Genomic DNA, 26,178 nt, shown 5'->3' on the forward strand with positions numbered 1-26,178 from the left:
AGGTCTCTAGTAAGATCCACTCACCTTGGGATGTTAACTCATGGGTCATCAACCAACCTACATCCTGGCAGGGGGGGACAAAAGGTTGTTCTGCTGCTCTCTAACCACACTTGGATCTCTTCAGCTGTAGGTTCAAGAGAGTCATGTCTATCATGGTCAATTTTTCTCACTTGTTGCTTATAAGGGGTCAAGTTCTGTGAACGCTTCTGGAATGAACAAACTCTTTCCCATTTGAATTTGGTGGGTCACTTTCTCCGTGACAAGTTGTGGCAGTGTGTTCTTTGTCTGAACAACAGGCTTGCTATTGTAACCGCATGATGTACACGTCTTTGAATGAACATTTGCAACCTCCCACAGGCTCTTGATTCACTTAACCACATGTGCCTTGAAGTGTTTTATTCATTTTCAGTGTCTGCCCATATCTGTCTTTTTAAATGGACTTTGTGTCCCCTTTCGAAGTCTATACATATTACAAGGACTTCCATGGTCAAATTGAGTAGTTTTCAAGTGAAGACAGATTTAAGCCTTTCCCCTCTTCTGCCTCAAATGTCAAACCAATGTGTACCACTGTTTAATGGAGTTATTTACTCATATTGGTAAACATGTAGTCTAAATTGGAAGCTTTTGGCAGGTTCCATGTGATCTTCTAAGTGATATGCAGGAATAACTCCAGTTTTCTTTGAGAAAAGATTATGAATTGGATGAAGTTTTCTTTATTACAAGAGATAGTTCATGCTATGGCAGGCTCTGCAAGCTGGTGAAATCAAAGTTCTTAAGTGAACTTGAGGTGATGAAGTGTCTGTGCCTGTATAGATGAAATGGTGAAACTTAAAACCTTTAGTAGCTCTTTAAAAAGGCGGATATTACTGTGTGAGATGTGACCAATGCATATCTCGAGAATGAAGATATTTTTCCTGAATTCTTTCTTATTTTAACGTAGCCTTAGGAGTTGAAATTTGTATGTTGTATACTTAGCCAGTCTAGTACCGGTGCTGTTGGTGACAGTGGCTTGAAACTGGTATTGTAGGTTCTAAGTGTCTTAGACTTATGTCTGTACTTAAACAAATTTCAGTTGAAGGTACAGCTTTTCTTCAAGGCAAGGCAGGTCTGGAGATCGAAAAATTTGAGATTTATTCCTGAAAGTGCCAAAGATGTTATCTGAGCAAATTTAGTAGGATTTACTTTAGCCCATAGAGCATATAGAGGTGAGGGAGTGGAGGAAGATACTTAAATCAGCAGGTTCATTCAATTAAAAAACTGCAATGACCTGACGAAGAGGGGAGAGTCAGGAAGCACAGGTGGGTCTTAATGCTTCATCTACAAGGCAGCTGTCCCAAGGCAACTATGTGCTCTTTGGCAGGGGAACAGTGGCATATCCTTAAGTGTCCCAGCTGCATAACTAGAGATGGATGTTCTCTACTGGGCTTACTTTCTTGTGAATCAGGAGCAACCTTTGTGAATACTCAAATCGGTACTTTTCATGCAGAGAAACTGCCCTTTGTGTTTGGAACAGGGTCCTTTGGAAGATACTGATTTATATTTTCTAGGAACAAGATAAAGTATGTTGCTGCCTTCTCTGTCAACTTCTCCTTGTGACCAAAGGCAATGAATGAACTTTTGCTGCATTTCAGGATTTTATGCTAGTGTCTTGTGCTATGAGTATTTTTTTCAGAAAAGAAAATTATCTTAATTACCATGAAGTAACTAATCCTCAAAGCTGTACTGATTGCTGACATAATGCTTCATATCTACAAAATATGAACAATTCAGTTCACCTTTTCAGATTGTTGTTTGAATTACTGTAAACAGTTTCTTGCAACTGTTCTTTAATCAAGAAATTGAATTCTATAACATGAGTAGTAAAGTTTTGACTACACAAATGTGAAGCTTCCTTTCATATTTCATCCAACTTAGTGAAATATATTTCATCAGTGTATTTTAAGTTTCAGTAATAATTTCAGCATAATTTTTTACATGAAATGGTACAATTATGCAGATTTGTTTTCTGTAAAGGCAGTATTTGGTAGCACTTGGAGCAAATATTGTGCTGATTATTTGGTGTGGCATGGCTACTTTTCTTTAAGTTTTCTAATAAATGGTGATTTATGTTACATCTTTGCTTAATGGCATAATCTTTATTTTTCAACAGATTTTAATAGATTTTTTTCTTTCATACTTCAGTCTTCTGTACATTTTACCTTTTTTTCCACTTTAAGTCTTTTCAGTTTTCATGTGGGTTTCCAGACTCTCAAAGTTAGCTAGCCAGCCTTGTTCTAGCATCCTCATTTACATAGTGCCAAAATTATGCAAACGAAGGCCAAATAAACTACAGAGTTTATCTATAAGCGTGATGCCAGTTTTTACCTTTTCTTTTGTCTGATCTTTTGCAAATAGGCTTTGCACATCTTGATTTCTAGTATTTTGGAGTACAGAAGTATCACTTATGCTTCAAGATGAGTGTGCAAAGGCTCTCAAAGTTAGATTTGGGAAGCAGAAAGGATACTGCCCAGTAATGCGTAGCTTCGTTGTAATGCCACTGAATAAATTACTCTGTGATTTAAGTTGAGCACTCCTGGATGGATAAGCAAATAATAATTTGATAGGGGCCCTCTGTGTTTCTCTTGACGATCATAACTCATGGCAGTTTTGCTTACCGTGGGAAACTTTCTTGTAGTTGGAGACTGGAACGGCTGTATCTATTTGTGAAGGACAGGGAGTGCTTTTATTACCTTCAAATACCCATTACGGGATATGATTGCTTGTGGGAGTGTCTGGTTATGATCTGTTAGAAAACAGCCTATTAATAAAACAGAGGCTCTTGTAATAGAGCACTTCTTAATCTTCTTCCTATGTAGTTATTTATAGGCTGTGACATCTTAATTTGCCTCTCATGTGCATCAACTTCTGTTATTTTAAAAGATCAAGTAGCTTTCACACGCCTCTGAGAATCACTTCTGGAGGAAACAGTCTGTTTTCTAAGGAATCTTACAAAAAGGCTTCAAGTCATGAGTTTGTTGTAAAAAATGTGTTAAGCTTTTTGCTGGTGTCTTTCTAAAGGACAAAGAAATTACAGAATGTCCTGATATATACTTATATATTGATCCTGTATTTGTCTGATTACAATCAGGATTTTCTTGACTCTCAAAGGATTTCCAGTTGCTGATAGTACTTATTTGCCCTTAATGAGTGTGCAGTGTCCTACCTGGAGCAATATTAAATATATTATTCTCTTTATTTTTCTGGTTGTTTTCTTTATTAGAGTGGTCCTAGTGCCAGATCTTGTCACAAGATGTGCATTGACATTCAACGAAGGCAGATCTACACGCTGGGACGCTATCTGGATTCCTCCGTGAGGAACAGTAAATCTCTGAAAAGTGACTTCTATCGCTATGACATTGACACAAACACATGGATGTTACTAAGTGAAGACACTGCAGCGGATGGAGGTCCAAAGCTGGTGTTTGATCATCAGGTCAGCTACACCGATACTCTTAGTGCAAGTTCTCAATGTTTGCAAATCAATTTGATCATAGCTTCCTGCAGTTTAGAAGTGCTGTATTGGGTAACATAGGAGTGATGAGGAAGGCTGTGATCTGCATTCAGTTAAATTCTAATAGTATTGTTGTCCAATGCCACTGACTACTGGTATTCTAATCAAATTGAGTCAGAAGAGTCATAAAAACCTTCGTAAACGAATTCATTTTAGTAAGACACATTTTATTAAAGCTCAAAGCAACAGTTCATCTGGTTTTAATCAGTCTCGTTGAGCTGGGTTTGCAGATCTGGTTACTCAGGGGACTTTGGGGAACAACTTGCAAAGCTGTGTATGGTACCTTCAGAAGAATACTGTAAGCAAGCTGCTGAAATGAGGCCAACAGGATCAGGATTCTTTCAAAATTGGTTATCTTTTAAAATTTGTAGAATGTGCTTGCTTTGTAGAGACTGAAACACCTTAGAGGAGTGGCTACTAATCTTTTAAAAAGCCACACCTGTCCGTGTGTTCAAACTGAATATTTTTTTTACTTCTGTTGTGTGTTTAATGGCTTTTGTGTACTTGAAAAAGGTATTTTGTTCTTAATTGATTTTTGTAAAGCATGGCCAAGAAACAGCACATCAGTACTCATTCTTAAAGCAGCCCAAGAACTGCTTTTATTGGTACTAGCTGTTTTGTAACTAAAGCTGTTGTTTGCCAGCATAATATGTGTTTCTGCTGACACCAAAATTTAAAGATACGTGTTGTCTGCAGAACAAAAGCCAATCAGTCTTTCTGTTCTATTAATAACGAATACCAGTCTCCCAGGTGTTAGGGAAAAGGCAAAAGTAAATTGTCAGCTGGCAAGGCTACTCTGGGTACCTTGTTTGCCTGCTTCTGAAATGGTTTCTTTTTTTTTTCCCTGCTGTCTCTTAGGAAAGAATGTCCTCCCTGAATTCTTTATCAATCTGCAGCTGCTCTTCTTCTCTCCCTCAGTACCTACTGTGATAGCGGTTTCTGTTTAACCTTCACGAAAATATGCTGCACTAGAACTGTTTTGTGTAGGCTTTGCTGAGTAGCATCTCTATCTTACTGTAATCTTGTCTGTTTTGGTGGTTGTTTTTTTTTTTCCCCTCTGGTGTTTTGTAACCCTCTGCGTTTTACTGTGTCTGAAAACATCACCTGGAGTCAGGGAGTTTTGTTTGATTTGTACTGCGGTGCAGCTCTTGTGTGCCATAAACTGAATTCAGGTTTTCGGGATAAACATATTTCTGCTGCAGTCTCATAAAAAATCCTTGAATAGGTTATGTCCCTGCTTTATGTTGAAGTAATGGGATAACAGTAAGTGTATGCTCGGGATGGAATCTGAGTGATAAATCACAGGCTGATTTTTGGATTGATTAAGTGGTGGTCAGTAAATTAGCTGTGATCTTGAATTTTTCCCTTACATGCCATTGTCAAAGGTGATATTCTGTTAACTTTCTGGCAGAATTGGCTACGAATTCTGGTGAAAGACTCTAAATGTTTTTTCTTGAAATGAGCAGCTAGAGGCAATTTTTTTAGGTGATGAAGGGTACCTTTAGTCTTTTCTTTTTGCTTATTAAATAATAAGTTGAAATTAGACTTACATTTTAAATTAATATTCTGAGATTAATACCTGTCAACCATGAAGACATGTGTTCTTCTCTGTTTACTAGAGGTTCAGGAGATGTGCAGAGTACTGTCTAACTTACTAGCTATTACTTGCAGAGGAGGGATGTTTAATCTTTAATCTTAGAGTGTTCAAGTCTTAATGCGCTGGCTTAAAACTACTTCTCTCATACTTAGATGTGCATGGATTCTGAAAAACACATGATATATACCTTTGGAGGCAGAATTCTGACATGCAATGGCAGCGTTGATGACAGCAGAGCCAGCGAACCACAGTTCAGTGGATTGTTTGCTTTTGACTGCCAGTGTCAGACATGGAAACTTTTGAGAGAGGATTCCTGTAATGCTGGACCTGAGGATATCCAGTCCCGAATAGGACACTGTATGCTGTTCCATTCTGTAAGTATCCACACCATACTTTGATTTATGATGCCTGACTTTAAGGAAAACATATGGTTTTGATTTTTCTTGCAAGTTTGAAGCTCTTTAATCTCCCGAGTGGTGTGTTGTCTCACTTGATTTTATATTCACTGACATTCTGATGCTTCTTTGGTAAGTGCAGGTGGTATTAATTCAAGTCTTGGAGCTTTCATGACTTCAACTGAATAAAATTTAAAGTAAAAAGCAAGGTGAATTTTAAATAGTTGATTTTATTTGAATAATGGCAAATAGACCCAAAGGCTACGGTTCAATTTGATCTAAAGAGCTTTTCTTTTAAAGTTGGTAGAGCAACTTTAGAAGTTTCTGGTCTAGCAGATACCCTATGTAGTTACTGGAATGGTAAACTTGACTAGTGCAGGGGCTTACTGGGTGTGTATTGAGATGCACAGGCCTCATTCCTTTGTGCTGAGCACTCAGCTGCTGCTTGTTGTCTTGAGCAGCTGTTAACAGCTGGGCACAGATGGGTGTTATGGGCAGTGCATCCAGAGCCTGATGGAAAAGGGTGGGGGGCAGGGTGTGTATAGCATTTTATTTAGTATTGGGTATTTAAAACCACCTTCCATTGCCTTTCCAGTTGTGCTCATCAACCGCATGTTTGCTTAAGTGCAGAACACGGGAATTGTGGGGTGAGAGTGGTAAAGGGAGGATGGTTAGTGTCATATATCTTCTAGACTAGCTTTCCACATAGGTGTTTTCAGTGGAATAGCGCAGTACGGAGAGGATTACTATCAAGCAGGAATGCTTGCATGGGTAGGTGTGGTGCAGTGGCAGTTCAGCACTGAATTTACATGGCAGCTTCTTAGTGGTCATAAGTGGAGTTTGTAGAGTTTTGCTGACATTAAACTCTGACTTGGGAGTGGGAAGAGAATTAAAATTAATATTGTGGCATTCAAGTGTATACTGATAGCACCGATTCAAAAATGGCCAGTTTTGAACAATTTACTGAGTTTATTTCTCTTTCCCTTTCAAATGAAAGATCAGAATTTTTATAGTGAATACTGTGCTTTCAGAGCTTTCAATTTTATTCTTGTTTTGAATGGCTCTAAAATCTGGTGAAAAACATTGCCACACAAAATTCTGCACAGCTACCTGAGGATTTTTCAAGTATGTGTCTGTGGTAAACATAAGAATACAAGTTTCTGTAAGCACAGGTCATGGAAGTTTAGGTCCTTTGCTGTTTTCTCAACCATTTGAAAGAAAAATAATGCCTCTTACAGACTTTCCACTTGGCAAACTTAAAGAAGTAATAAACCTGTTATTCTTGGCTTGCTGCTTGCCATTTGCCTGTTCCGAGTTTAGTAATGTGCTGGTACCTGGATGGTTTCTCTTACGGTCTGTCTTTTGTTCCTGTTTTGGGGGTTTTTTTGGTGTTTTTTTTGGGTTTTTTTTTTTTTTTTAACAGTGAAGTTATGATCTAATAGGTTTTAGGCATGGAGGCTGTTAATTCTTTATATTAAACTTGAAAAATGAATTGCTGTTTCAATGTTCTGAAGTTATATCTTGATCAGGCAGGGATACAATAGTTAACTGTAAAATCTGCCTAGTCACTCTGGAGCTGAAACTCTGTTGGATCCAGGTTTGTTACTTCATATAGATCATGAAAAAGAAGTCTTTAAAATTGCATTTGTAAGAGGCTTTTTGGGGTGTAGAAGCTGTGAGTCCTTAATGGTTTAGCTCTTGAAACTGGGAAGTCATAAATCCAAGAATCCAGAAGATCAAGAATCCAATCAAGAATTCTTAAGTTTTTATTGAGTTTGAGAATAATACCCTGTTCTGCATAATTGTTCCCTGTGAATCTTTGTGGAGATGACAGTAAAAGATACTTACCAAATTAAAACTGGCAGACGTGATTGTTAAGGCATGATTTTAAATTTACAAGAAACATATCTGTTACTCTCCGATTCATTAATGTTTCTGTTAATGGTCACAGTTGGCCAACATGCTTTCTTGAGCTTTGTGAAGACAAACTTTTTTTTCCATTCTAGAAAAATCGCTGCTTATATGTGTTTGGTGGCCAGAGATCGAAGACTTATTTGAATGACTTCTTCAGTTATGATGTAGACAGCGATCATGTGGATATCATATCAGATGGCACTAAGAAAGATTCAGGGATGGGTAAGAGTATATATAACTACATATTAATTTCTTCGCCTTGGTACAAATGAGAAATATATTGTTAAGTAGGTGAAAGGCCAGCTTCAGTGTCTTGTGGTATCAGGTTAGCATCCTTAACTAGCCCTACATACCCAAGTAAAAACTCCACAGTATATAGGTTAAACTTATGCCAGCTCTTTTGTCCTTCCTGTCATTTGACACTCACTGTCTTCAGCACAATACAAATAATTGATGTGTGAAACCACGTAGCACCTCCAAAAGAAAAAAATTCACCAAAATAAGAACTAAAAGTATCTCCTTTGAAACTCCAGCAAAGACCAAAAATAAAAAAAAGGCTGAAAAAATAGTTTCCTTTAAACCAGGAAAGGAGAAAGCAATTTTTTTTCCTCTAGTTTTCACCAAGTGAAAGATGCCATAAAATAGAAATAATCTGCTTGGTTTGAGATGCAGAAAAGGAGGTAGGATGCTCAAAGATAGAGAATTGGAGTAGAGGGACAGAGGTTATTTTGCCTGGCAGGAGCTGACTAGAAAGATGAGGCCTGTTGTCCTGTCATTCTTGTACTAAATTATCAGGGAGGGCCAAAAAAAAGTAAGAGGAGGGAGCAAGGCTTCAGTCCTGTTTGGTTCATACCACTATATATGTGAACTGTATACAGTAGGCATAGTTCTGTATAGCAGAAACCTTTAAAACCACCCAAAAGGCATTGTAATGTAACCATAAAGAACTGATTTTGTACCTTTTCCCTTTCAATGACATAGAGAAGAATGATCCTTTTTTTTCCAAAAAGGATTTCTGCATATATAAGCACATCATTTTCCTGTTGCAAATATCCTGATTTTTAGCATATAGCTCAGAAGTTGAAATTTGTGTTGCATTGTGTACTACAGAAGTTATGAATATTTCTCATATTGGGTATATTCAGTCCCCATCTTGTTTTCTCTTCTTCCAGTTACCAAATCCCAGGAAGCTAATTTATCTTGAATTTAGGCTGCCCTCCTTATTTTCATCAGGCTTAATTTTTAGCAAGTAATTTTGCTGAACTTTTGAAGTAAATTATTGATAGTTATGAGTTACTGTTTGCTCATTAATTTAGTTATGCCAATGAGGGAGAAGAGTACCCAAGCTCTTATTCTCTGGAGTCATTTATTTACTTGAGTGCTTCCAAGAAAGAACCAGCTTGTATTGTTGACAGTCTTCTTTATTAAGGTGCCTGCATGTTGTCTGATGCTGCTCTACACACACCTACGCACCGTTTGTTGTCCTTGGAGCTTTCAAAGAATTGATTTTTTTTTTCCATGAAATCGCTAGCATTCTGCCATTTTGCTTTTTTAAAACTGCATTTCTTTATAGCTAGAAGCTTTAAAACATGCGGCTTTAAGCTGACACTTGAGCCTACTTCAGATTTAAAGATACTGAGTTTGTCTTATGGCTGGAGAAGACACTGAGCTCTGCTTCTCAGCAAGTACATTAACTGCAAGGTTTGGTTAAGCAAATGAGACTATAGTATTTAGCCCTCCTCCCCATTCTCACAGGTCCCAAAGCGGTAAAGTAGACTTTGACTTTGTAAGAAAATGACTCATTGGAAATAATTCACGAGTAGATTTTCAGTTTACTGTTCTCCTGTGTATAGAAAATAAACAGATTTGAATGTTTCCCTTGCTTTTGAAAGAAAATGCTAGGATTATTTGCATTTTAACAGGAAGAGAACAAAATGCTTGTTACATTCAGGCAGCAAATGTTGACAGCACTATTTTCACCCCAAAAGCAAGTCTTTTATTGGGCTCTTGTTAAGTAGTGATATACCATTTTGATCTGTATGAACAAAGTGACTCCCTGACTGGTCGCTGTGAAGTTTTAAGCTGCTCAGTGTGATGAGTCAAGTTGAGGATGCCTGACCTAAATGTTCCTTTAAAGTCCCATGATTACTTTCAGTTCCTGGCTTGCATGTGGCATTCAGTTCTATTCTTAGTTGAGCTATTTTGATTTTTACCCTTCCTAAAAGAACTTAATTGTGTATTTGTTTAAAATTTGTTAGAGGAGTGAGAAGACTTTAAAAAAAAAAAAAGTAGTAAAATGGATAGTTAAGAATTATCAGTAATATGGAGTTGTTGCAATGCTAGAATGCTAGAAAACTATGGTAATGATGGTTGGTTTTGCTGCTCTCATCTTCTGGATGAGATATTTATGCTGTTCAGTGTTTCTTTGCTCTTAGTTGTGCCTTTGATCCTGGAACCACTTCCTTGTATAGCTGATGTGTGTGAGAATATTGGGTGATAAGTATCACTTAAATTTTCTTAATTTGGAGTAAAGAACAATAATTTCAGCAAGTTTAGATGTGCTTTTTTCATTTCTGGGAAAAGTTCAAATTTGATCAAGGTACAATTTCTGAAAGATGGGTTTGCACACAGCTCTGTCTGCTAAAAATGTCTCCTGACTTGATCTGCTTTGAACATGGGTAAGCCTTGCAGCTCTTCATGTCTGGCAAATGCCATTTGCCCGTGAGCATGGGTTCTTTCTCCAGCTCATTGCATCTAAAAACCTGGTGCTTTCTCTTAGTTGTTAAAGGAGGGCACTGCAGTGAATTTAGGCCATTAGGGATGGTGCATGATAACTGTTAGGAGCAAGAAATTTGTTAGTTCAGCTAGAGAATGGACAAAATGGTACAGAATAGCAGAGAATGCAACTGTGATAATGAGTCGGATGTGAAGAAAGGCAGTAGCGGTACAAATTGGAGGAAGCGAGTACAGTTGAATAGAGCCTGTGATTGGAGGAGAGGCAGAAATGTGTATGTTGACGAACAAACCTTTTTAGAGTAGTTGTATGCTTTAATTATAAAAAAACCCCACAAACAAGAACACCACCACCAAAAAAAACCAAACCCAACATGCATATGCCAGAGGGTATCTCTGAAGTGTACGTGTGGTCTAGAGATGCCACCAGTATCAGATGTCTTCAAAAGGCTGTACTGACAGCTTGCCTGACTTGCTTAGCACACAATCCATGACTAATCACAGGCAGTCATTTCAGGTCTGAGGGAGATAATGAGAACACTTGTGGTCAAGGCTCCTGTGATAATCCTTTTTGGCCCTGACTCAGGTGGTGTGTCAGAGCTGTCGGTCAGGGGGAGAATTTCCTTCTGCAAGAGAATCAAGATCATCTTGGATCCCTTGGCATTGAGTAACTTCCAAAGCTGAATAAGAACAAGCGTTAAATGTTCTTGTGGCTGCATTTAATGGTGAAGTAGTTCTTATGGGCAAACTGCAAATATTTTTTAGCTACCATTGAAGATCCCATGTCTCTTGCTGGGGCAGGTGCTCATTCCAGATCCAGAGCTGTGCACCTGGCAGATGGGAGATTTCATGGATAAGTACCACGGACAGAGGCAACACAGCCCCGTCCAGGAAATCCTGATTTAAAACAAGACGATGTCAGAAAAACATTAATCAAAATAGATAGCACAGCTTGCTCAACATGGCCAGGATCCAGCTCAGACAAGCAGTCTGAATATCTCATTTTGATCATCTTGTTTGTGACACCTGATGTGTTTTGCCCTTGTTCAGTTTAAGGTCTACCTTGCCAGTGGCCAGCACATGTCTTGCCTTGGAAGCGCTTTGTTTAGTGAGGGACTTTATGTGCTCTTCGTCTTGTGAGGTGCTTCTCTGAACCAATCTCAAAATACTTTCCTCTGACAGTGAAGGTGAGGAGGAGAGCAGGCAGTCACATAATCCTCAGATGCTTTATAGAGATGACGTAGCAGCAGAATTCCATTCAGATTTACTAACCGACTTGTTTTTACCAAAATCTCGTGTTGCTTGGGAGAGAACCGAGCGCTGGACATTGGGTTACTGCTTTTTCAACATGACAGCCGAACTGTTCAAATGGTTGTCTTAGCTGCTCCTTGGCTGACTGCCAAACGCAGTCTCATCATGAAAAATCCAAGAGGATAATCATTATCTTGCTGTGTCAACAGCTGGCCTGCATGCTATCTCTATCACTCATCAAGGTTTGCTCCATTAAAGTTCGTGCGAGGTGCTGCTTCAGTTTTATATGGATTACAAGTTGTGGTATGGAGTAATTTGCTGACCTATTGGTTTTTAAAAATTAATCTGTCGGGGAGGTGCCAGGCTCTGGTGAACAACAATATCCATGTGATCTAGCTTCCTCCAGTTTTTTAATCACGAGGCTTCACAAGGAGGGAGGATACTTGTGAATCACTTGTAGTGGTATTAGGAGTAATGTATTCTGAGGGTTTCATAACTTAGGTGGCACTAAAAGGCTGTCAATTAATTTGCTTCTCTTAATTATCCTTCACACAAATCCTTCAGAAGTGGTCTGTAGTCTACAAGTTTTATATAATTGTTTTGCCAATGCTGTGTTTCAAAGCATGTTTAAAAACATGCTATAGCATACCCTTGAATGTGAGAGATGAGATTTAATTTCCAAACTTCTGTCTAGTACTGTGAGAACCACATCTGTGAACTCCGATTTACTGCTTTGCAAACTCTGCCTTTGTGTAAAAGCTCTGTTTTCTTGCTTAGATACTGGCAGCAGCCAACAGTGCGCTTGAAATAACTAGCTGTTTGCACATACAAGCCAAAAAATATTCAGCTTGCTTAAGTGATCACTGTGATCAAATAAATGCCAGTAAGTAGGGACTGTGGTAGTGAGAACATCTCTGTTTCACAATTAGGTGTCACTTTTGTAAAAAAGCTTTTCCAATGTGTTACATTTAAATGGAAATTATATTGTGCAGGGTTATGCAGCATCTTATCAAAGCTTTCTCAGGAATTTCTACTTCTTTATGTAACTAGCTGCTAACTCAAGGCCTGTGTGGCTGAATATTGTTTTCAAATATTGAGGCCATGAGCTTTTTATTTTTGCTATATAAAAATAAATGAAAATGTTAAGTTCTGGAGAGAGGATTCAGACTTCTTGTTCTCAATTAGTTACTGTCCTTCTACCCTGTACTGGTTAATGAGATTACAGGGGGAAAAAAAATGCAGCGGCACAAGAAAAGGATTCACCATCTACTAGACTTTTTGGGATTTTATTGTGTTTAGTAATTTCTCTCTACAGCTTTTCTCCTTCAATCAGTAATGCATTGTCATAGGAGCCAAGTTAATATCGCATAGCGACAGGCCAGTGCTGTGTTCAAAACAACCAGGGCTAAGTCCTCAGTTGCTGCTTTATGTCCTTCGAGTTGTCTGCCCACAGCTGACCTGAGTGATCACCGGGCTTGAGAGGCACTCTGAATGGTGTGAAATTGGTGGAGATTTGCTCCAAAGCTGATTTACGTTTATGCAAAGAAGTGGAAGAGCAAGGGAACTTCCATGGAGCCATTCTTAGGACTTTATGCACCCCTTGGATCTAGTACATTGCAAATAATAGTTCTTGCAGTGCGCTGGCATTACTGCGTCTGATTCTCACCCCTTGTTCATGACTTTTTACTCTGAGTCTTAAAATTTAAAAAATATATCCTAAGCAATCAGTTACTGTCACAGGTTCAATTCTGTCTCCCATGGAGGATTAAATTTCCTTCCCAATATACGCTAAATTTGTTAGCTAAATATCACAAGTACTTTTCACAAGTTTACAGCCCATGTCCCTCTCTAATATGCTGACCGCAATCATTTGAATTATATCCAGCATTTACTGCAAGTCTGCTGCACTTGCAGATTATGAAGCTCTCTTACCCCCTAGTGGAAGTGTTTGTCAGTCGTGAGGATTTTATGTAGCCCTTTTGCTCTGTCAAGGATCAGACTTCCTTGGTAAACATCTTTTTGTCGTTTCTGTTGTGTTTAAAATATCACAGCATCTCCCTCTTACTGTGTAGTAGCTTGCCTTATTTTCTATTTATTTTCAGGGACTTGTTTACCAAATTTGTGTTGTCTTGTGGTTTGTGGGGGTTTGTGTTTGTTTTGTTTTTTTAATCAATTACACTTAACTTTCTAGTTCTGTCTTCCTCTGCAAAAAACGAGATGTCAATGTTGTCTAGCCCAAGGCACTACTTAAATATGGTTTCTACACAGTTGCTTAGATAGGTCAAAGTTTATGTAAGTTGTTCCCTATCTTAGGCCCTTACTAAATGTAGGATATATATATTTTTGATAGATTATTTTTCTAGACATTCTGCATTTCAAACAGTCTGAAGAAAAGATTGATTTACAACTGAGGGAAGCCTGAAATTACTTGACCTGAATTTGGTTTTGATTGCAGTTGCTGTGGATAAATCCTATTCTTACTATCAAGTAAAAAAACAAGAGGCCCTGAACTTTGGCGGCTTTTCCCTCCATTATTTAAATAATTTCAGCTTCAGGAAGTTGAGCATAAGCTAGATGCAAAACTCATTTAACACTTCAGGAGGAGGGATGGGACTTCCATAGACAAGTTTTGTATGCTTTCTGTATCAATGGTAATATAGCAACCTTATTTCTCATGATTATAATAATTTTAATTTCAATGAGCCTGAGGTATTAATGCTCTGAAGATTTGCATGCTTTTTTTCTAAAAACCTGGCATGGTCTTGAATGTTCAAAGCAGTAGATAGGGTTGCAAAGACATTTTCCATGTACATTAGAATTGCTGATCAACTTTAGATGGCTCTTCTGGCAGACATGTCTTAAATATGCCTTGAATTTAATCCTTTTGGGTCAATGATTTAGTCCTTGACTATGCAAGCAAACACATTACATGATACTTTTCAAAAATTAACAATATTTAGTCTATAATTGTCTTTTTGTTCTCAATTTCCTTATTGGGTGACTTTCACAGTACTCATTAGTCTTATTTAAAAACTTCCTTGTGGTCTGTAGCTAAAACAAGGTATGTAGTTGTTGTTGTGCCAGCATTGTTCCCTGCTTTTGTTCTCTGCTCTGCCACCCATTTGCTTACAAACTGGATTAATTTTCCTTTGAAACTTTGTGGCAAAATTGGAGGTCAAAATAGGCAGGCTTATGCTGATGAGGGCTCCAAAGGCTCTGCCTCCTGCTTTTCTGTAAAACCATAAGCAAGGATTTTGTCGACAGGACTCTGACTTATCTGATCTTTTTATTTTTTAAGAAATGTTTGGGTTTTTTGGCTTTACTAAACATTTCAGTAGGGGCTTAAACTGTAGAAAACCAAATGCTGCTCAGATTTTTTTTAATTGATGTTTATTACTTTCTTGGCCTACCAAATGAGAAGAGACAAGTAGGAGACCAAAACCTATTACAGAATGGGCTTGCAAAATACCATTTTGTGTGTTCTTAAACAGCAATATTAAATGATTTATTAGTGTAGGGCTTGTTTTCTAGTCTGTGTGTGTGGTTTGCAGTTAATTGCAGGGAAGAATTTGCAAAATACAAGAGTTCTGAGAATTTTTCATGCCAAAATCTTGATCGAAGGCCAGGAACCTTTACCAGCCTTTGTAAACTGACCCAGAAAGAGAAATGAGACAAACAGGGTCTGTAAACAAAGATCACGTGCTCTTCACAAATACATTTTGGAAGGATGGTTGCCTAGGGAAACAGGAAATGGGGAATTATACAACAAACAAAAAGGACTGCCAAACAAATTTGCTGACCTTTTTTTCGGGGAATTATGATGAAAACTGCTGGAATCCTCAGTATTTCACCATATTTCTAAATCTGAAGGTGGAACAGAAGAATAGCTTGGTAATTATACCACAACTATTTAGAAAATACAAAAAACTTCCTTGACATCTTTGTCCTAAAGGAAGCAATGCAAGGTTGCGAGCTATGTAATCTTGAGTTCATCTTGAATTTTTTTGAGTTTCCCAGCTTTTGCAATTAAGCCTTTTGGAATCAATGGTTCCTTTTACAGATGAGATAACAAAGTCACTCTATTCATATCTGTAAGGGTCATCTAGCTCTATCTTTAGACAGTTTAATCCTCGTTTCTGAGCTGGTTGTCTCCCAGATAGCTCTGTCCATACCTTTTACTAGGAAACAGCAGCTCTCAGAATGTTTTTTGTGCTTCCATGAGTCACAAATAGGAAGGGAAGAAGAGAATTTGCATTGGACTTGTCCTTAGCAGGGAAGAAGTCAGCCTCTGGATGAAGTTTCTTCCTCTCCTCCCTCTCACCCTGCTTTGGAGGGCATGTGCAAGAAGCAAATTGTTTGCTTGACAACTCCTGCATGCCTCCTGTTTTGAGATGTGCCATTTCAGTTTTAAGTTGTGGTAAATAACGAGATCGCTGTGCAGGAGAGGTCACAGAAAATACCAGCTTGGGATCACTCAGTCCATTGGGCTTGGTTTTATGTGAAAGATGAAGAAGTGAAAGTAATTAAGTATAACCCATTTTCTTCTTTTTAAGATGCTATTTATCCCAGAATACTGAAGAGGTAGTTATGTGAAATCTCATGCTTGTACCATAGATATTAGAAAATCTGTTGAATTGCAGGGGGAGGGAAATGCATTTGTCTGGTGCTTGGATCCCTTCCTGTGTCCTCCGTTGTTTTCAGTGTGTAACTTTTTTTTTTTTTGTCAGTTCCAATGACAGGTTTCACTCAAAGGGCTACCATTGATCCAGAACTGAATGAAATCCATGTCTTGTCAGGGCTCAGTAAAGATAAGGAGAAGCGGGAAGAGAATGTAAGGAATTCCTTCTGGATTTATGACATTGTGAGGAACAGCTGGTAAGTCAATGAAAGAGGTCCTATTTCTAGCATCTACAATGACTTTCTTTAGAAAGCAATCCTACACGATCCTGTCTCCCAGGTAACTCTATAACCTCTTATAACCATGGAATGGTAAAGTTGAAGACAACTGAATTCCCTTGAGGCACATTTTTTTCCCATAGTCTTTAGAGACACCATGGCAATAAGCCAAATGGAGGCAAATCGTGTGAACTTCTTTATTGGAGGCAGGTGGAGGGGATGAGGGGAGGTAAGCCATTATAAGAAGTTTTTCCTGTAGGAAATGTTCAAGGCCAGGATTCATCATCAGTGCAGAAAATTCAGTCAAATGTAAGTTGTTAATAGCAGTGTACATGGTACTAGTTATTAGAAACTAAGGAAACTGGTCTGCTGTATGAACGGTGATGGAGAAATCTTCATGCTAGATCTATCAGCTCTTTTCAGGCTGCATGCAGTGGTACTTCAGGTCGCTGCTAGATCCAGTATTTTGAGGAAATATCTGCTCGACTGTTTGCTGTATTGTATTTGGTAGCTGGTTGCCACTGTCCCTTTCCAGAGCTGGCAGCGTTTTTTTGTATTCAAGGTCTCGTCTAATGTGGGGCCAATCACTTTGAAAGGTGTGAATGTTGTTTTTAAAAAATAGATTTTCAGTTATCACTTAAGTCTGCTTGGAAATCAGTAATTGAAATAGTAGCTTTGCTGTAGTCTGTGACCTTTGCTATAGTCTACTGTGTCCAAGATGGTATTCTCCATAATGAAAAATGCATCATGCTGACAATTCTGCTAGCAAATAGTGCAACATCTAAAGATACTTCCAAAGCTCATGATGTAAAATTTTCTAGAATTTTTTTCCTGTTTGTCTTGTGATTGAGGACTGTGTTCAGCCAAGATGACCTTCTCTGATTGTTGGATGGGTTTCTTTGTAAAGCTAAGAATGGGGATAGGACAATACATAGAGAAGTAAGAAAATCTTTGGTGTTATCTGCCAAGCAGTTCAAATTGACATCATTTGTACCTTATAGCCTTCCTATAGGTACTACTAATCCTTGCTTACTGCCTTGTATTTCAGGTCTTGTGTCTATAAGAATGATCAAGCAGCAAAAGAGAATCCAGGTAAAAGCCTTCAGGAAGAGGAGCCCTGCCCAAGGTTCGCCCATCAACTGGTGTACGATGAGTTGCACAAGGTATGAAGGTCCAGATACATATATAGTGATTTTTTTTTTTTAGTCTTACTGCTCTTAAGGTGTACTTGCTTTTTCAAAGATGGTACAAAGAATATAGCTTTTTGTATAGTGTTAATGTTTGGGTTAATGTGGTGGGTACCTTTCATTTAACTTACTATCATCTTTTGAAATAAGGTGCTAAGCTACTTTTTATGTCAACGCGAAGTAGACATGGTAGCTCCTAGTTGAAATCAAAATGCAGACAATGGGATATAGTATATCTCTACAAAGTTGTCAAGTGGCTAGCTCCTAGCTGTTTTCATGCTTGAGAACACTTGAAACTTCGTTCGTTATCCTCAGGGACTTAATCTCACAACCTGTTAGTAAATAAATGGTCACAGATTGTTACCAACATTTCTAGGAGAAAGTGCGTTTGAATGAACTAATCACTGTTAAGAATCTGCTCTAACAGAGGTGCCTTACTTTGCCCTGCATGTCAGAAGCAACTGTCATTCTTTAGCACTATCTGACTTTAATGGACATATTCATGCTTAAGTAGACTTAAAATTGTTTATAGTGTACATGACTGCTCAGTAAATTTAGGACTTTGTGCATATTAACCAATAAAGCACAAACCATGGATTAGGTTACCGTAACTTCATTAACGTATGAATTTAAATTACTGTGACACACTTACTTAACCTTTCACAGATATTTTGCAATTACAATAAACTTTTTCTAAAATTGCTTTTTAGTCTGAAACAGTCCGGACTGAAAAAGACAAATATATTTTAGTCTTATCATTCCATGGGATGTTAATCAAATTTGGGAAACCCAATTAGTCCAAAAGTTTGGGGATAAGGGTGATTTTAAAGAGGAATAGGTGCAGCTTCTCTAGGGAGAACTTGTATTTTTTGTTGTCTTCACCAACTTTAATGATAGATTGTGAATACTGTTCTGCCTTTAATGGTTTACTTCTGAGTGTAAGGTACCTTGAGATTGAGAGTAGCGTTTTGTAAGTTATTGTGAAGGCTGCTAAGTCATGGCAGTTGCCCAGCTTTATCTGAAGAGCTATTTCATGTGCTTGTTTTGAAGAGTCTTATTTTTAGAAACCTCTGTTCAAATGACCTTTCTAAACTCCTCTGATATAAATAAGGAGAGCCTACATCAGTGGGATGCAGAATACATTGTTTTGAGTGATTATTTTTAAAGCTGTAGAGAAAGGTAGCCTGTTGGACTTCTTGAACCTCAGCATTTAAAGACCCTTTGTGGCATGTTTAATATCAACAGTCCGGAGTCTGAAATACCAAACGATGTGAAGAAATAAAAAAGTGAAGAAATAAACAGTCCTTTTTAACACTTCCACTTTTCTTGAGATTTGCCTTTCTCCATAAATCTAGCCTTGCATTTCAAAGGTGTTGTATCCTGAAACTATTAGAATGGCTGTTAGACTACTTCATTTGAGCTATTGTGAGCAAAAATAGATTTTACGTACAGGTATATTTAGTATGTCCATGATTGGCATCTCAGGATTGCTAGAGTCTTTGAAGACAATCACAGTAATGGTTGCGACTTCTGATTCTAGATAAGTTTGGTGTTTTCTTCCTCAGTTCTTCCTAACATTACAGTTTTGGCTTTTTTGTTTTACTCTTTATTCAGTTAGCTTTTTCCTTTCTGCCCATGTAGTGTATTGAGTGTCTGGCAGCTAGACTGCTGTATTGAGGCAAGACAAATCTGCCCTTCTAGAGACCATGGAAATATTTTTCTCTGCAAGTCAGATGAAGGCTCTGTAGAGTTTATGGGACATGTGGGGACACAGGCCTGCTGGTCATCTCCCAAGATTATGCTGGACTGGGCTTGTTGTCACTTGGAGCATCTTTAGGACTTCCCACTCACTCTGTCAGTGGCCCTTGTCTTTGGGGAAGATAATGGTCTTCGCTGACTCAAGGCAAAGGCTGCTCGTCTGAACTGTGGTGCTTTAGTAGTGCAGCTTCACCGACAGTGCTCTGACCAGAACCAGAGCATTAGTCTACAAAGTCCCTTTTTTCTGAGTCTTCCTAACAAGCATAAATGTTTCTTCTTCAAAGAAAATGCATGATTGGTGGAGTCATCTCTCAATTATATGGGTGTAATCTGCTCATCCCCAAATTAGAGAAAGGCTTAATACAAGTTCCTTAATTTAGCCTCTCGTGACAATGAGAATTTGGAGTCTTTGAGGAAAAGATTGGAGAAGAGGTTGGTAATCTATCAGTTTAAGTATTGTTTGCATCAAGTATTTTGAACTGGCTAAAAAGACTTGGCTCAGATCCTTCTTTTCTGCTCATATTTTGGATGCTTAAGGATTTATCACGCTCATAGGTTTTTTCTAAAGAAAGAGATTGCATGGTTTGTGGCTGTATGCTTATAAATGTCTCAGGAATCTGCTAGAGGGAGGTGCTAACAGTGCAGCTTTTTCTTATTTTAAAATGTAAGCAGTTTAAGAGAACTTTCTTCATCTCCTAGGGGACAAAGTAAGGCTAATAATAAGATGGAGCAGCTTGTCTAAAAGGCAGTTTTCTCCCTCCAGAATAAATCTCTACGAAGATGCTGACATAGTAAATAGTCTTTGTTTAATGGATGTACACAAACAATCAACTTTTTGATCTGCCTCTGATTTGCTTAGGTTCATTATTTATTTGGAGGGAATCCTGGTAAGTCTTGCTCTCCAAAGATGAGATTAGACGATTTCTGGTCTCTGAAGCTCTGTCGACCTTCAAAGGAATACCTGCTAAGACACTGCAAATACCTCATAAGAAAGCACAGGTATAGAAACAAAAGGTGTTTTGCAATTTTCTTTTCCAATGTGTTTGGTGGTTTGTTGTGGGGTTTTTTTGGGGGGGTGTTGGGGTATTTTTGTTCTGTTTTGTTTTTAAGTTGCTAAAACTTGAATATTTTGTAAATTTTTGGCAGATGTCACTTCATTGATTATATGATCATCTTCAGGTTTCTTGATTATTTTTAATTTTTAAAAAATTATGTTAATAATAAAAAGCAGTGGGGCAGGGCTAAACTACAAAATTAACTTCATTCTGGTTTTACTGTGTTATTCTAAAACTAGAAAAATCTGGCTGTTGTGTGGGGAGTTGTGGGGAATTTTTAGATTCCCTTTTCACTCTGCTGTTCATCAACATGTGTTTTGGTACTGTCACCTCCCAAGGAAATGGAGAATGTTTCTGAAACACTGTGCTAGGAGATAGTAACAGCTCTGAAGGATGCTAATGAAGTCTGGGGGCTGGATGCCTTTGCACATCTGAGACTCAACTGTGGTGAGGTCATCAGAGTTTCTCATTCAGAATCACTTGAAAGATCTCACTTATGCAGAATTCAGCTACACTGTGATGCTTCTTGCACTCTGGATACTTCAGAGCTGCTTTATATTTGCTATTTAGGGCAACAGCTTTTCAAAATCAAGCTTATGGTGTTGCCTTAGGCAAGAAATTGCAGCAGCGAGACAGCCTTTCAAGACCCAGCAAATTATTTGAAGCCAATAAATAGCTCTTTCTGCATTCTTGGTGAGAATACTTTGTTATCAGGTTCTGCCAAGAGTTGGAGGTCAGTTTTTACTGATGGTGTTTTACTTCTGAGGCAGTAAGCAAATTGCTATACTCAACTCATAATCACTGTGGCTGGATGAGGCCTTTTGCGGGTTAGCCACGCAATAGATGTGAATACCTACAAGAATGAATAAGGTCTTGCCCAGTAATCTGGGAGGTTTATTAAACCCACATGTGGTTGTATGCAAATGCAGCTGTACAGCCTCCAGAGACAGCTCTGGATTACTTGTTTTTACTTGCTTAAACTGCACTCAAAGGAAATGTTGCTGCATATTGTCTGGCAGAAGTTTGGGGTTTATGCACCATGCTCCCATTTATTGGGGTCCGTAATGAGGGAGCCAAACATGACCAGCCAGGGACTGGTATGATGGGTGCTTTGCCTCTCGAGTTCGTGTGCCTCTCAGGGCTGGAGCTGAACTGCTGCAGAGTCGCTTGGCTGCCTGTTACCTGCATTCCATCAAGCTCTAGGTACCAGAACAGGTACTTGGCTTGCATACACAGCAAATCCACTGCATCAGCTGGAGTCCTGTTTGGCCAATTAGCTTGTTTAGTACCAGTCAGCCATAGTGGAACTAAGCTGGCTAGGCGTAGAAGAGCAAGGTGTTAGTGGTTCCACTTATTTCAGGTCCTTCAGAAGCTCTCCTGGACCATGGCAATATCATCTAAGAATATCTGTGTGAATGTTTGGAAGAAATCATGCTTAAATACCCAAATGTCATGTTCATCAGGTAATAGGCATAGTCTTAGCGCTCCATACACTGGCTAAACGACCTACATCTTTAGACAATTTCAAAATTTGGGCTACACATGTCCACTACTGTATAAATAGCCAAGTTGATGACCCAAATAAAAAAAATAACAATATGATTAAATCTATTCAGTGTGACTTCTTTCAGTTTGACAAGCTATACTCTGCTAAAAGTAACTGAAATATATTATGAATAAAATACGATGTGTTCCTGTAAGGCAGTTGATACAAGGCAGTTAAGTAGGGTCCTCATCTCTGGAAGAATCCAGAATTGTCTGAGCTGTTTTCCTGGGAAGGCTTAATACTGTGTATTGGTGATGGAGAAGGCAACAGAGTGCGATACTCCACTTGGCAAATAGGTGATAGGAGAAAAAGATAGGTAATTTAAACCTCATCTTTTCTAGGCTTATGCATCCAACTCAGTGCTGCAGGGAAGTAGCTTTGCTCACTGATGGTGCTGAGCCTAGGGTCATTTTCCAAGAGCTATATTAACTTCTTCAGGGAATTCACAGAAGTTACAGTTTCTGTTCATTAAAAGAAAATGAGAAAATAATGGTGGTAGTGCACAGGATTTTTACGTACATGTACTCTTTCTGAAGGTGGGATATTAAGGCGCAGTATTCATTGAATCTAGGGGTTTTCACCCCTGTTGTCCCTTTTTCCGTTGTCTGGCAGAAGTGGGGAGCGTTCTCCATCCCTGTACTTTTAGTTGCACTTCTGCACAGTCAGGAACGTAAATATCCCTGGGACTGAAGTGCTGAAGGCTTGCCTGTGTCTGAACTGTGCTCCTCACATGAGGTGCTACTCATACCTTACTTTATTTGTGGAAAACCAACTGTACTAAGTGTTTTATATTTATGTATTAAGAAGTTATTGTACATATGCTTTTGAATATTTTTAGTAAGAGTGTAATACTTTGCCCTTGTAACTCCCTTACACCCCCCAAAAACCTCTGTGTTTCAGTCTGGCTTGAAAGCGTGCATGTACTACTGCAAGTAGGAGGCTGAGCTGCCATTAACATCGTGTTGTTTGGAAATACTGGGCTGAAGGTTTTGTTAGATGGGTTTTGCTCTTTGTAGAAATAGTAGTACTTAGTCCTGAAGGAAATGGCTGTGCTCAAATTTTCTGTCTCTTTGCAGATTTGAAGAAAAAGCTCAGACTGACCCTCTTAGTGCACTGAAGTACTTGCAGAATGATTTGTATGTAACCGTGGATCACTCGGACCCTGAGGAGACAAAAGAGGTAATGATGACCGATCCCTGTCTTAGTTATAAAAAAATGTAAACTGTGTTCTCATGTGGAGTTTTGATCCTCTTAAGCCTTGTTTTTATTCATTTTGAAAAAGCTCTACAGGTGCATGACACTTTGCTATATCATGTATTTCTCTGCTCTAAAGATCATAGTGCTTTAGAAGCAGTCATTTTATCTGGAACTGCAGTTGTAAAATAGCTTTTGTACTCATAATAGTGAAGACTAGGCCTTTGTTTTAATTCCAACGTACTGGTGTGTATTTTGGGAGCTTTAATTGAAATGTAAACTCGCTGAAATGTCACGAGTCTGTAGTTGCTTGTGTGGTAGAAAGTGAATAGAAACTCTTACTCTGCCTTTTGATTTGTCAATATTAAGTAGCTCTGGGGGAGGGCAAGAGGTTTTTCTCTAGATGATAAGTATTTCTGCAAGTAGATTGTATATATACATTGCTTGCTAACCTTAAAATCTTATTTCCTCTGACTTTTGAATATTATCCAGTAGGCATATTCTTTTATTTGTTCCAGAAATTTGTTCCCATTTCCTGTTTTGATTCCATTACTGCAGTATGTGTTGCTTTACAAAAAGGCTTAAAGAAATAGTGAAAAGTGTCAGATAAGGTGGTCGATTTGACTCTGCCATTAATTTCCACATGGAACTTGCAGCAGCCAGCTATGGAATGAGGAAGAGGAGGCCATGGTTCTTACTCTCTTCTTCCATTAATGACTTTGGAGGTGATTCGACAGCTTCTTTTATAAAATTGCGATAGGAGAATGGGTGCTTTTACTCCAGGCTGAGTCTCTGGATTAAATCACTTGATCTGGTAGTTTTAACTTGTTACTGTACGTAAAGAAAAGATCATTATACGGGCACTAGAAGCTTTTGCGGGAGAACATGTTTGTTGAATATGCACAGTACAGAATTGTAGGATTAGAAGAATCAAGAAAAAAAAAATTTACTCATATTGGGATCTTGGAACTGATCACATTTGTCAAATTCTGGTTAGCATTTATAAACATCTGATCCAGTAAAACATTTAAGTGCTGTGCCTGTAAGGTTTCTGTTAGATGGTTTCTCATTTAAATTGTCCCATATCAAGTAATTTCACATGCTTTCTAGCCGTTTTAGCATAGGAAAGACAAATAATAGATAATGCTGATTTTCTTCAGCTAGAAAAGGAGATAATTTCCCCCCCCCATGCAGCATGCATCAAGGGGGCTCAGCCCGATTATGCCCCATCTTCCCAGTGTAGTAGCACTTTCCTCTTCCTATTTGAACCTGTAATAACCTATAACATATAACAACCATTCTGATGCTCTCTTCTCCTGTTCTTCTCCCTCCCACCCGCTATAAGACCATGTCCTGTGTTCTCTGATCTCCCTTTTTCTCCATGTTGTACCTGTGTGCTGGTAGCCCCATCATGCCTGTGAAGGCCATGTCTCATTTTGGCCAGTTACTCCTAAAGAGATCTTGCATCTCATGACTGGCTGTGCCTTTTTATTGCCTGAACAGAAAACATTTGTGGTGTAATCAGCAAGCTCCTCTCCTTTTAGTTCATGCTGGCTACTGTCACTAGCAGACCAAAGGAACTGCCATAAAAGCTGCCCATTGTCCGCATCTGACATACGAAATCCTTTAATAGTCTACATTTGATTTTCCCAGTTCAGGGTGTAGTATTTAACTTGTCCACCTTGTAATAATGAAGAATTTACCTGACTGCATGGGCTCTTCTCAGATTTTTGGGGAAAAGTAGTAGCTTTATCATACAAGATAGAAATAGAATAAAAAGTTTTTAAAAAAAAAATCATCCCTTTTCGTAGAGCATACTAGTGTTCTGCACACTAATGATGTAGCATATGAGCTTCGGTAGCTCAGTCCAGCTGAGTGAATATGTTGTGAATCCTTTCTCTGCAGGCCTAATGCCTGATCTGAACAAAATTCAGTAGCTTCTGTCCATCATGCTGGTCCATCTGATAACGCACACCATTCAGCAGAATTCAAGCTTCTGTTCCAGTGGTCTCCTAAAATCATTTAACAATTTCTGGGAGGCTTTTTTGTTTGGGTTTTGGTGGTGGTTTGTGGGTTTTTTTTTTACTTGTTTGTGGTTTGGTTTGGGGTTTTTTTTGTTTGGTTTGTTTTTGTTTAAATTGTGCTGGTCAAAAAGCTTTAACTTCCAAAGCTTTTTATGCTGCAGCAGATCTGCCAGCTATATGGCATAGAGCCAGCTACTGGGCTGGTACTGACCGGGTGTATTTCCAGTTGACGTCAATTTACCTTCCGTTTATCACATTGAGTTGGCTTTTTGCTCTGGCATTACATCTTCAGATTGCTCTTCTGCTTTCCAAAGGACTGACGCAGGCTCTTTGGATTTTGTATCAAATTTCAAGCACCAGTTTGTGTATCTCAGCCCAGACACCTACATATTCTGTCTTTATTTGTAGTTGAGATCGTCTTAATTAATATCAAAGGCTATATATCTGATTGGCTTGCTTCGTGCTGGCTACAGTGATTGAATGTTGTACGGCTTCTTAGTGTGGCAAACGTTAAGGGAATTGGTTTCTGCCTGTTCATTTCTCTATCTCTAGGGCAACTGTTAAATTTGAGAAGGACCAAGCTGAATAAGTTTATCCCCAACTTTGTGCTACAGTTCTCTTGGAGACTGGTCTATATGGTTTCATGTTTTATGGATTGAGATATGGGTAGTGTTATCTAATATTACAAGTAGAATTTCACTTTGAGGTAAGGCTTACTGGCTTTGTAATAGAAGTAATTTCTTCTAACTTAGGCAAGTCTCTTCAGCTGTTTTGAGTTGGATGCCAAAGAAAATAAACAGACTGTTCTTGAAACTTTGGTGTTAGTAACCAATTTTGTTTAAAGTAGCATGAATGATTGATAGTAGAAACATAGCCCCAGACTTTTGTTCCTTTGTTGTGAATTTTAGGGATGTTAATAGGATTATAGTTTTATTTCCTTTTTTATTATTCTAAAGTGAAGTAGATGCCTGCAAGTAACAGGTATTGCATGGGTGCGTGTTATAGTAGCCACAGGCTATATGCCAGCTCTGTCTCTGCTGTTCCCCATAAATGCAGATCCAGTTCTCTTTAACTGTGA

At 38.5% G+C, this 26,178-nt stretch overlaps 1 protein-coding gene across 2 annotated transcripts in view; it reads left to right on the plus strand.

Moving 5' to 3' along the window:
• The window catches only part of MKLN1 (muskelin 1, intracellular mediator containing kelch motifs), a 110,592-nt gene that overhangs the window by 62,978 nt on the left and 21,436 nt on the right, over window positions 1–26,178 (plus strand). For both annotated transcript variants that reach the window (XR_775239.1, XM_010581020.1), the window contains exons 10-16: window positions 3,260–3,472; window positions 5,300–5,521; window positions 7,549–7,678; window positions 16,168–16,315; window positions 17,385–17,499; window positions 20,141–20,280; window positions 22,959–23,061. Coding sequence is in view for 1 of the 2 variants with exons in the window: in XM_010581020.1 (XP_010579322.1) it covers window positions 3,260–3,472; window positions 5,300–5,521; window positions 7,549–7,678; window positions 16,168–16,315; window positions 17,385–17,499; window positions 20,141–20,280; window positions 22,959–23,061 (1,071 nt within the window). In the remaining variant the exon portion in view is untranslated. The remainder of the gene's footprint in view (window positions 1–3,259; window positions 3,473–5,299; window positions 5,522–7,548; window positions 7,679–16,167; window positions 16,316–17,384; window positions 17,500–20,140; window positions 20,281–22,958; window positions 23,062–26,178) is intronic.

This window comes from Haliaeetus leucocephalus, unplaced genomic scaffold (assembly GCF_000737465.1).
Source record: "Haliaeetus leucocephalus isolate CR32 unplaced genomic scaffold, Haliaeetus_leucocephalus-4.0 Scaffold751, whole genome shotgun sequence".
Classification (NCBI taxonomy): domain Eukaryota; kingdom Metazoa; phylum Chordata; class Aves; order Accipitriformes; family Accipitridae; genus Haliaeetus; species Haliaeetus leucocephalus.